The 11742-nt window shown below is 42.0% G+C and overlaps 1 protein-coding gene across 1 annotated transcript; it reads left to right on the top strand.

Moving 5' to 3' along the window:
• The first annotated feature begins 394 nt into the window (after positions 1–394).
• Positions 395–10656, top strand: LOC104577827 (coagulation factor X). Its single transcript, XM_010225331.2, has 8 exons — positions 395–482; positions 3129–3289; positions 4777–4801; positions 6626–6739; positions 7667–7807; positions 8600–8850; positions 9157–9274; positions 10076–10656. Exons 1-8 carry the CDS (start codon positions 410–412, stop codon positions 10621–10623), a joined length of 1431 nt encoding a protein of 476 aa, XP_010223633.2. The 5' UTR covers positions 395–409; the 3' UTR covers positions 10624–10656.
• Positions 10657–11742: the final 1086 nt, after the last annotated feature.

The raw sequence follows: 11742 nt of genomic DNA, 5'->3' as shown, positions 1-11742 counted from the left end.
GGAGCTCAGATTTGATCGTCCCCTCCAGCCCAAGCTCGGTGTCGTGCCAAGCCCCACACCTGCCAGGGCCGGCCAGGGCTCTGGTGGGCGGCAAAGCCACCCTCAGCCAGGGCTGCTTGCTTGCCAAGGGCACGATTCAACTCTCCGCTCGGAAAGTGCAGTTAAGAAAGCAGACTTCCCTTCCTCATTAAAAAAAAAAATAAATAGTCATCACGTCAGTCCCCTTGCAGAGAAATCCTGCCGGCGGCTTCCCCCCATCAAGGGCGCTTCCGCTATTTCTGGGCAGGGTGAAGCAACACAACTTCAGTCGCTCCCAGCGCGGGGGGGTGCGTGTGTACGTGGACGCTTCAGCTCCTGTCCGCTCCCTGTCCCATCCCACCCGGTCGCCGCAGAGGCGTGGGTGGGCACCATGGCTGGCCGCCTGCTGCCCCTGCTGCTCTCAGCGGCGCTCACAGCCCTGCTCCTCCACGCCGAGGGAAGCGGTAAGGGGAGTTCTAGGGAGGAGGAGGGGGGTCGCCTCTTCATAATGTGCATCTCCTCCCTCTCGTCCTGTGCTGGGGGGGGTTGTCATTGGGGATGGGGGGTACTGCAGCCATTGGGGGAGCTGTTGGAAAGGAGATCCAACCTCCTGGGAGCAGAATCCAGGGCAGCGGGGGGGGAGCCTCCCTTCCTTGTCCTTTCCTCTCCTTCCTTCCTTCTTTTTCTTTACTTCCTTCTTTTTCCTTCCTTCCTTCCTTCCTTGTCCTTTCCTTTCCTTCCTTCCTTCCTTGTCCTTTCCTTTCCTTCCTTCCTTCCTTGTCCTTTCCTTTCCTTCCTTCCTTCCTTCCTTCCTTCCTTCCTTCCTTCCTTCCTTCCTTCCTTCCTTCCTTCCTTCCTTCCTTCCTTCCTTCCTTCCTTCTTTTTTTTCCTTCCTTCCTTCTTTTTTTCCTTCCTTCCTTCTTTTTTTTCCTTCCTTCCTTCTTTTTCCTTCCTTCCTTCTTTTTCCTTCCTTCCTTCCTTCCTTCCTTCCTTCCTTCCTTCCTTCTTTTTCCTTCCTTCCTTCCTTCCTTCCTTCCTTCCTTCCTTCCTTCCTTCCTTCCTTCCTTCCTTCCTTCCTTCCTTCCTTCCTTCCTTCCTTCCTTCCTTCCTTCCTTCCTTCCTTCCTTCCTTCCTTCCTTCCTTCTGCAGCTTGCACTCCAAAATGGCAGGGAGGTTGTTGACACCTGCACTGCCCCCCTCTACTGTGCTGAAATACCAGCAGGTTTCTCCTGTGTGAGGGAGGGCTCCCTGGGAAGTCCCAAGGGTGTTTCTGGGCTTGAGCCCAACTTTGGAGGGTCCCCATGGTGCAGCCTCCCACCCTGGTCCAGAGTAGCCTGTCCCCAGTTGGCGTTCACTTCTGCATTTCCATTCCCCCCATTACAAGTGCTGAGAGGAGAGCCACCTTCAAAACATGCTGTACTTCAATACTTCAGGCGTAGTGGGACTGTCCTGGGACAGAGAGGTAGACAGACTGTGTTTGGTTTTGCTGAGTCCATTTGCATGGTGAGGGTTCAGGGCTGTGGCGCATAGAGGGTTAGTGTGATCTGTCCTCTGCTGTTTGTGTTGCTCAGGTCAACATCAAAGTTCAGAACAGACAAGAGCAGCAAGCGACTTCTCTGAAAGTCATCAGCTCTTCTTTCAGTGAATCAACCTAGTTTAGAAATAAGGCCCTTGGCAAGCTTGTGGAGTGGCCTGCTTGAGCTGACCAACGTCCATTGGTCCTTTATGGCGCTGAAGATGCAAGCATGACAGAAAACTTAGGGGGAAAAAAGACCAGTCTCAGAAGGCTAGTTGGCTAGTTCAAATTTATAAAAACATCCTTTAGTGCTGCTTATAGTAAGGCGTATATGGGCAATAACCCCTCCAGCTGTGTCCTATCACTTTTCCCATAACTGTGGAAGGGGATTTAAGGACTAATAAGATAGTGAAGTAACAGCTGCTGAGCTGGAACTTAGGAACACTTTGGGTAAGCCCTTCTTGCAAGCAACCTGTTCAGCCTATGTAGGCTATACAGTATTGTTTAATATAAGCAACATTAGCAGAATTTGGGTCCCTGAGGCTGATCAACTGATTTTGCTGAAAGCAGAGTAAGTCTTCTCCATGAGCACTTAGAGAATATTAAGATGCATGACTACCAACCAGTCAGTTTATTAGAGATGGAATTGAGCTGCTTGAGAAATGCTCCAGCAGGTACATGCAAGCTGCCCACTGAGTAAGAGCTGTTGACCTTAAAGCCCCATCTGCAGCACTGTCTTCTGCACTCCAGTCAGCAATTGGAAAGTGCTTGGTGTTTTGTTTGTTTGTTTTTGTGTTTTTCTTTTTACATTCCAGATGTTATAAAAAATAAATGCCAGCTTTCAGACCATGCAAAAATTCTTAGGATATCTGCTTTTTGTAAGGCAGTAAAAACAGCAGTTGATTTACTCCAGTGTTCAGTTCTTCTTCCTAGCTGGCAACCGTGTACAGATACTGGAAAGTAACAGTATTGTTAGTCATCGACCTGAGTTGGAAGTGGGAAAAGGCAACAGAATTTGTAGATTTTCCATTTTTTTTATGAAGGCTGGACTGTGGAACAACTTTTCTCATCTATCACCTGAACCCTACGTTGATGTGTTCCTGCATCTTGCCTCTGTGTAGTGTTTAGTTTTTGGTGCATGAGCCCCTGGAGCAGACAGGGGTGTTGCCTGGTTGTCAGCTTTAAAAACAACTCAAGCAATATGTGGTGTACCTGGCCTTCAGGATGGCAAGGAAAGTCACTTTGTTCATGACTGGAGTCCTGAGCAGGAGCAACTATAATATAAACCCAATATGCATGTTCTTATTTTCAAAACTAAAAGAAGTAGGATGGCATTTTGGTGGCCCGCTGATATCTCCTAGACCCACTCATTTTCAGGAAGAGACTGTTCTGAGAGATCCTAGGATGTACTAGTCTGTGTGGGGACTGATTTCACAGGTGATTTTTGCCTAAGGACAGAGTGGATAGAGGTTCTGTCTTGTTTTGTTTTGTGTTGTTTTCAACACAAAACAAGTTATTTCTAATAATAGTTATTTCTAATAGCTGTTTACAAGTGACACCTGGCACTTGTATTCTTCTTTTTCCCACTGTCTAGTATTTATCAAGAAAGAAAATGCAGACAAGTTCTTGGAAAGAACAAAACGTGCTAACTCTTTTTTGGAGGAATTGAAGAAAGGGAATATTGAAAGAGAATGCAATGAGGAGCGTTGCTCAAAAGAAGAGGCGAGAGAAGCCTTTGAAGACCAAGAGAAAACTGTAAGGATTAACTAATATGAAAAATAGTAAATATTTCATATTTACTAAACAATATTAAGATCTTTTGAGCTGGGAATCAAAGCTCACAAAATGCTCTTAACACAAAGGAAAAATAGAGAACATCTTTTTAATTTGGCTGGAATTGCTACAACAAAGACATGAAAACTGGAAAACAGCCTTAATTTTGCACTTGCAAGGCCAGCCCACATTAAAGCCACCATTCTTTTACCTCATCTAATCTGTTCAATCATTATTGTTAAGTATTCAACCTCTAAATGTTTTGATATTAGTTGTGTTAGAAATATTGTCACCCTGCCACCTGCATGGCATAGCTGAGTGTTCAAGGATTCTTAGCTGAACAGACCATAGGAAGACTGAGAATGCAAATAGTGGCACAGAACTTCATGAAAAAAATTTGTCTACTCATCTGAAGGAGCGCTGTACTGTTTATCGTCTTGTATCTCTCTTCCCAACATTTAAATGGACAGGATATTTACTGAGAAGAGTATGCCTGAATATCAAACTGCCTATAAAGAATTACAGTGTAATAATCCCTGTATCACCTTCCCTGTCCTAGAGGCTAGTTAGTTTTAGATGGGAGGGAAATCTATTGCAAATCTAAAGAGAGATCAAAGAGATGGGACAAGTCCAGGAGATGGGGGTCAGTAGAAAAGCTAATGTTCAAGAACTTGAAGTGACTGAGGGTAGAGGAGAATCAGGAACATAGGCTGTAGCAACGTGGCTGTTAAGAACAGCCCTGAAACTGGAGTTAAAGACAGATTTATTTCACTTCAGTAATATTTGCTGTCCAGAATGTTCTTGGAGTGTGCCTGAGATGACCTGTGTGGGGGAGTTATGGGTGCATCATAAGGGTACATTAAAGCATAAGGGTTGGTTGACCTATAACAGAACCAGCACAGCCTGTTCTACCTGGAGACCATGTATCATTAAAAAAGACAGACTTGGACAGGTGGCGTGCCTGGAGTCTGCAGTGCTAGAGGGAAGGGAGAAAAGAGCCACCGTAGTTTAAAATGTCGGAATTGCTTAGGCCCTGAGAGGATAAGGGGAAAGGACACTGAGAACTTGGTATTGCAGATAAATCTTATCAATCAAATGTGTTTCCAGTTAGTAAATCCAGTCAAATGAATATGAAGATAAGTTATGCAAGGAAAAGAGTCCCTTATGTTAAATGAGTCACATTAAGAAATCTCTAATGAGGTTAAGCATTTTTTCAGAAGTGCGTGAGAATTGTTTTCCTAGGGCTGGGCAATATAAATGGGTCATATGCTTTTAATTTATTAAATAGCAGTATCAGGCCACAAGGCACTATATTTGCCTGTAACTTAAATATTCTGCTTTAACAATTGTTAGCTCCAAGTATGGCCTGTATGAAAACTCTGACATTTTTCTAAAGATTTGAAATCACTGATTTCCATCTAATTCTTGTTTGTCTCCTCCTATTTCCCTTTTCCCACACCTACCTCTAGGAGGAATTCTGGAATATCTATGTAGGTAAGCAACACTCTGCATTTGTTTGGAAAATTAAGCTTATTTTTATTGCAAGGCTATAAAGGACACATTTCTTATGTAACCGCTTCCTGCCCTCTTGTTCCTCTCTTTTCACTGTGGACACCCTCATGCTGTGTTTCTTCTGAAAAGAGAATCTGATTGATTTACTGCCTTGCTGTTGCTTGAACCCAGTCACTTCTTTCTAAGGCAAGGTTCAGCTGCCTGCAATGCTTGAGATATCTTTTTTCTCAGTGGAGAATAGTGGCTCTTTGCACGCAAAGGACAGGGAGAAGCTGGGGATGTGATGTTACCAGTTAACTGTCCTCTACAAGCACCTTTTCAGAAATATATGAAAATACAAAATGTCGTAGATGAGGGTGCCATTTTAATTTTTGGCCTTGGCTAAGGCATTAACTATGTTGCTCAGTCTGCCTCGCCACTTTCAGTCATCCTTCATGCTAAGGTGTTGTTGAGTCCTGCAAAGTTTAGTACTTTGCAGGATGTGTTTTCTACAGAACTGTTTAGTATTCAAGGAAGAAAAAACAGTGGATTAGCAAATAATGCTAATCAATATTTTCTTCAATTTTTTTCTTTCAAAATTTCAAATTTTCTTTCAAAATTTTCGACACAAGTAAGACTGCTCGGTTTTGTTTCTTGGAGTCCACAGAAAACTGAAGATAGTTGCTGTGATGAAGACTCAGAACTTTCACAATCATCTAAGGGGGAGATAGATAAACTCTGAAGCCCACAAGCTGAAATTGCAACCAAGGCTTGCGTCAGTACTGTGGGAACAGCGGTTAACATGAGTGGAAAATTTCAACTCATTTTCTCATGAGAATACAGGCAGCAGAACATTAGTGCCAATGCTCTTAGCAGAAATGCCAATTTCATACATTATAAACCACGGGTCAGGAATTTTTTTTTTTTTTGGTGTTCAGAAATATTGAAAACCACAGTTTCTCTCAGCCAAGTTGCTAGAACAATTCATTCTCATTTCCTTTTTTAGTAGGAGATTCTGCAATGTTTTTGTGAAATATTGCTATAAACCTCAGGTCCACAGCAACACTTTTACAGTGTCTAGGAAAAGACTAAACAAACATGGTTTTAATAGTAAGATATTGCTTAGTTAAAACCACTACAGTGGCACAACTGATGAGGCAGAAACCAGGAGCAGATCAGTAGGTCTCGAGTCTGCCTTTCCTCAGTAAATGGTGATCTCAGCTTCCCTCTGTTGAGGACAGACATCAGTCTGTAACTCCTCTCTTGTGGAATACACAGTTGCAGCATTTAGAGTGCTGGAGTTCCTGGCCACACACAGGTATAGATGGGATGCTCAGTTGTTGGGGCACTACACAAAGCCCAACAGATATTCCCTGCAGCAGATACAGCTGAAGCAGATAAGGTGACAGGCCAAAGCCCACATGGAGGCTGCAGGCTGGATTCTAGGATAAGAAGTTTCAAAGCTTAAGACGTCAAAAGCCAAGTCCTCTTGGAGGGTATTTGCAACACGGAAATGACCAGCCTGCTCTTACAGCCTTCACTGTAAATGATGCGCTATTGCTTTATCTTTCTCTGCAAAATGCACAGCTATGCACTCTCATACAGCAGCCATCAGAACCAAACTGCAGAACTTAGGTCATGTATGTGACTCATGCTGCTTTGAAATACTGACCCTACTCTTTGCTCTGTCTGTAATGTGGCAACTCACGGGACGTATGTTTTAGAAAATCATATTAAAGCTTCCTTGATAAAATTCACCCCCTTCAAGAGGTCACTGACAGTATTTACACTCCTAAAACAGCTTGTTCTTTTGGTTGTTTTTTGTAGATGGAGATCAGTGCAGCTCAAATCCTTGTCACTACGGTGGACATTGTAAAGATGGAATCGGTTCCTACACTTGCTCATGTTTGGATGGCTATCAAGGCAAGAACTGTGAATTTGGTAGGTTTCTCCTTTAGAAAACTGTGGCAGAGACTTGAGCAGGGAACTGAAGCATAAGGTGTCAACACTGTCTTTAAAGGGTAGTGTTGGAAAAATGCACAGAATAGAATGGCAGTTAACAATGAGTTGGAGGCCAGTAACAGAAGCACAAAGCTGGATCTACAGCTGGCTTGCGCTCAGAAGCTGCTCTTGCTCCAAAGCCCTCTGGATTGCGGTAGTGCCTCTTTACATGAACTTGAACCCCCCAGAAATACTAATAAACTGGAGGTCACAGGCTTCTTATATCTGGTATCCAAGAGCCTTTACTCCAAGCTCAGAAATACAGCCCCTTGCCCCTGCTCAGCTCATACCAGCAGAGACCCAGACAAAGAAAGTGGCTTTTGGTCGACAGTGCAGAGACTTTCTCAGCCTTTCCAGGAATCCATTTCTTCACACAAATCCTTCCAGAGTCTTACATCTGTGGCATCCAGCTACCACCCTCGCGATAGTATCCCCGGGAATGTGTATCACTCACCCATATGTAGGAGTGGGAGTGTGTGGAAGTGGAGCTCACAAACAACACTGAGAAGAATGATGAGGGGTTGAGGTTTGTATGACAGGAGGAAGGAATCATATGAGGATTTACTCTTATCCATATTTATCTGCTAGTGTTTTATTCTTTGCTTCATTGGGGCTCTATCTCTCCTTTTTAAGCTCACTGTGACAAAGCCTACTCGGATTTGGCAAGCCTTTCTCATGCCATGCATGTGACTACTTCGTAAGCTATCAGCTAATATTACTGCTGCTGTTGTTAAAATGTGCTTCAGGTGCTTCACAGGGGAGACACAGATCCTGTCTACATGCTGCAGTGTAATTTGGTGAACTTCAATAGCTTCTGTGAAGTCAGTGTTTATTTACAAGCTTTCTCCAAACATGTCTCTCTGATAGTCATACCGAAGTACTGCAAGATAAGCAATGGTGACTGTGAGCAGTTCTGCAGCATCAAAAAGAGTGCACAGAAGGATGTGGTGTGTTCCTGTGCAAAAGGGTATGTTCTAGCAGAAGATGGCAAAGGCTGTGTTGCATCAGGTACGAAAACACATGATGAACTAATAGCAATAGTGGTGAGACCCTCTTCACAAAGAAGGCTTTTGAAACATAGACACAGTGATATTGATTTAGCACTGAGGCTAGATGATTTGTGTTTTAATAGCCTTCCATGTGTGAGATGAAGTGATGGGCAACAGATTTATCTGACTGGTAACTTTTTGCAAGGTGCCTTTCACTGAAATTGCCCGAGGGGAAAGACAAGTGCAGCTAACTGGATGAAAGTGATTGCAGTTATTTGTTGCTTATTTAAACACCTTATTTAAAATAGCATGTTACAAGAACTTCTTTTCTACTTTTGATGTCAGTTAGCCTAATCAAATAATTAAGATTAATGCTATTGGATATACATTTTCACAATATTTCAGCAGACTGCGGGTGGTGGGAGGAGAACGATAAGGCCATATGTCCATAAACCATATATGGATGAAATCTGTTTCTAGATCCTTTATAACTAATATTCAACTGTTCTAATTAGTGATATGATTCTTAACATATATAACAATATTATTGATATATAACAATACAAATAATTGAAAATGCTATTTGAATTTTAAAAACTTTAAAAACTTCATCCGGAAGCTGAACCCACAGATAGCCTTTAGGAGTAGAAAATGACTTTCCTTTTTCAACTTTGCTGCATCTGATAACATTTTCTCAGCATCTTGAAAAGAGGGCAGCTGATTTTATTCCAAGAGGGTGTTGTCAAGGTGTTTCCCCTTGTGTATGTGCTTCTGTCCTTCCTCTCTCATTCTAATGCTCTTGTCTTCACAGTAAAATTTCCCTGTGGAAAAGTTTTTGTGAAAAGAAAAAAAAGGTCTGTTATTTCACCTGCTGATAACAGCAATGCAACAGGCACTGAAGTTGTCTCTCCCACAAATGGAACAATTCTGGAAGAGGACATCGTTGCTACCACAGAAAGCCCAACCGCCCAGCCTCGGAATCAAACAAGTATCCAGTCTCCAAATGTGATTACCAGGATAGTTGGTGGTGATGAGTGTCTGCTTGGTGAATGTCCATGGCAGGTAAATCAGGTGTAAGCAGAACACTCTCCCTTCTCAATCAGTTGATATCTTTTCATAAAACATGTTAATAAGTACCATGAGGCTGTATGTAAAGCCAAATATCTTTATCATATAAGGACAACTAGGATTCTGTAGGCTGTCTGTAGCATAGCCATGTGTGTATGCAATACTAGGGCCACTGCAGAGAGCCCTGTACACTAGCACATGTTGCAGCGAATGCATACCTGCAGAGAAAGCAATTACCTGTTCCTGGCCCTTTGAAGTCAATATGCTCTTAGTTCTGTATTTAACTTTTTTCTCTCACAGGCTGTTCTCATAAATGAGGAAGGGGAAGAGTTTTGTGGTGGAACTATTTTGAATGAAAACTATATCCTTACTGCAGCTCACTGCATGAACCAATCTAAAGAAATCACAGTTGTTGTTGGTAAGTGGTTATTTATTTTACTCCTGTAATGCTGAAATGTTGAGCCTGTGCTATGGATGAATCCTGTGTGCTCTGAAACCTGTGTGAGATGGTTGTTGTTTTTTGTTTTATTTTACTTTTTATAGTTTCCCATTATTGCAGGCAACCTGTTTTGTACTGAGAGGAGTAGCTGATTAAGAAGGTGATAGCGGTGCATCCTTTTTTATGTCATCTAGGTGGAAGTGATAAAGAACAAATGTTCTAGAATATTTTGAACAAATTTTAACAACAAATTGCTCAGTGTTGTGTTGATCAGGAGCCCTGCTTTAGGAAGCTCATAATTTTTCCAGGCCTATCTGAAGCATACAGGCTTGTTCCTATGGGACTATGAGCGAAGCTAAGACACAGTGACTGGGGGAAGAAATAAGTAGCTCAGATTATGACTATTTAACTTTTGAGACATGATTCTAAGTCAATGCCACTTTGGGCCTGTCTTAATCTTGACCCAGGCCAGCTTCCCTTCCTTGATGTAAGCCATACTCAATCTTCCACAAGACCTTCCATCCAAATTGCAATCATTTAGTTGAATGAGTTTATCCTTTACTTAAACTCATGCGATAATTTCACTAGAAGACCTTGGAACTGAAACTGCTTCCAGGTGCTGCTAATAAACCTTGCAATATTTTTTTTTTTACAATTTGCTTGTATGGTATGAAGGCCTAGGTAAAGTGTAAGGAAGGGGATACTAGTCTCTTTATCAAGACTGCTTTTAATTTCTTGCACCTTCCTCATACAAATAACCCTTTTAATGATCTTGTGCAGGTGAAGTGGACAGAGAAGAGGAAGAACATTCTGAAACAATGCATACAGTGGACAAAATATTTGTTCACTCTAAATATGTTGCAGAAACTTACGACAATGACATAGCCATAATAAAGCTGAAGGAACCTATAACATTTTCTGAGTATGTTATCCCAGCATGTCTTCCAGAAACAGACTTTGCTAATGAAGTTCTGATGAACCAGAAATCTGGGATGGTTAGTGGCTTCGGACGGGAGTTTGAAGGTGGACGACTATCCAAAAAACTGAAAGTGCTTCAAGTCCCCTATGTGGATAGGAACACTTGCAAGCAATCAACTAACTTTGAGATAACAGATAACATGTTCTGTGCTGGTTACGAGACGGAGCAAAAAGATGCTTGCCAAGGAGACAGTGGAGGCCCCCATGTAACCAAATATAAGGAGACTTACTTTATTACTGGAATTGTTAGCTGGGGAGAAGGATGTGCAAGGAAGGGCAAATATGGTATCTATACCAAACTGTCCAGGTTCCTACGCTGGGTAAAATGGGTCCTGAGACAAAAGATGTAGTGGCGCAATTATTGATCCTTTCTACAGGCTAACAAGGTGCAGTTGTACGATCTGTAATAGAAACTTCATCCTATTTTAGCACCTTTACTAAATTTGTTTGAGAGCTACTACTTTAAAGTTATGGTGCTGCTGCTTCTAACTTTATTCCTTGGCTTCCAGCATGTATACGTGAACTGTCAGTGTTGATTTGAATTTGTACGGTGAGGAGCTTTCCTAAAAAATGGCTGCTTGCTGGAAACTTGTGTTTGCTTATTCATTTTATTTTTCAAAACTTCAAATTGCAGCCAGTTGGTTCAATAGAGAATATGTGCTTATTAGAACTGTTTAGCTTAGCTGTTGATGTGTTGAGCAGATTAAGAGAGCACAGAAGCTTCCGTGGCAAAAGTTGAGCCTCAGGTAAGTATTCCACCTGTGAGGCTGTCTCCCCGTTATGCTCTGCAGAAATACCCACCGACATCACTGCTGCTAATTAAAATACTGTTTCCCTTTATATAGGCTATATTTCACTTTATTTTGAACACTTCTATTTTGTTTCTTCAGAAAAAAAAAAGAAACGTGCATATTCACTGTTTTCTCTATTATGTTTTGCATTGTGTATGGCTGAGGATGGGAGAGCTCCTTGCATGTATATTAGTTCTACATATTCCTGAAAGGTGCAATGTTGATGTACATCAGCATTTGAAATAAAACACTTTCTTTTTACTTTGTCGTTATTTTTTTTCCTTCAGTCTACTTAGAAATAAATGAGGCCAAGATCTTTTAAGAGTGAAAAAAAGGAAAAAAAAGTTTAAATGACCCTAACAACAGCTGCGTGTGATATATTTTGTCTGCATTATGTCATGACTAACAAGGAGGTGGAGAATGGAGGGGGTCTAAGGGTTCTTTTTGGCAAGTATGGAAGTCATCTTTTGCAACCCCTTGCTGAAAGCCGGGCTGACATCAAAGTTAAATCAGGCTGTGCAGGGCCAGGTCCCCTCAAGGTTTGGAAATCTCCAGAAAGAGCAAGATTGTGTGTGCCCTTTGGGTGACCTGTTCATATCCTTCAGCACCCTCACAGTTAAATTTTTTCTTATATCCAATTGGAATTTTCCTTATTGCAAATTTTGACATCTGCCTCTT

This window comes from Tinamus guttatus, unplaced genomic scaffold, assembly GCF_059628265.1.
Source record: "Tinamus guttatus ecotype Peru unplaced genomic scaffold, ASM5962826v1 Tinamus_guttatus_pri_ptg000030l, whole genome shotgun sequence".
In the NCBI taxonomy this organism is placed as follows: Eukaryota; Metazoa; Chordata; class Aves; order Tinamiformes; family Tinamidae; genus Tinamus; species Tinamus guttatus.
Note: the sequence above shows the minus strand (reverse complement) of the source record. Positions and strands in the feature narration are given on the sequence as shown.

Bases quoted from the DNA above. Each gene is read 5' to 3' on its own strand.
- LOC104577827 (XM_010225331.2), top strand. From the start codon at position 410: ATGGCTGGCCGCCTGCTGCCCCTGCTGCTCTCAGCGGCGCTCACAGCC. The intron at 483-3,128 runs GTAAGGGGAGTT...CCCACTGTCTAG, and splicing joins CCTCCACGCCGAGGGAAGCG to TATTTATCAAGAAAGAAAAT. The intron at 9,275-10,075 runs GTAAGTGGTTAT...GATCTTGTGCAG, and splicing joins AGAAATCACAGTTGTTGTTG to GTGAAGTGGACAGAGAAGAG.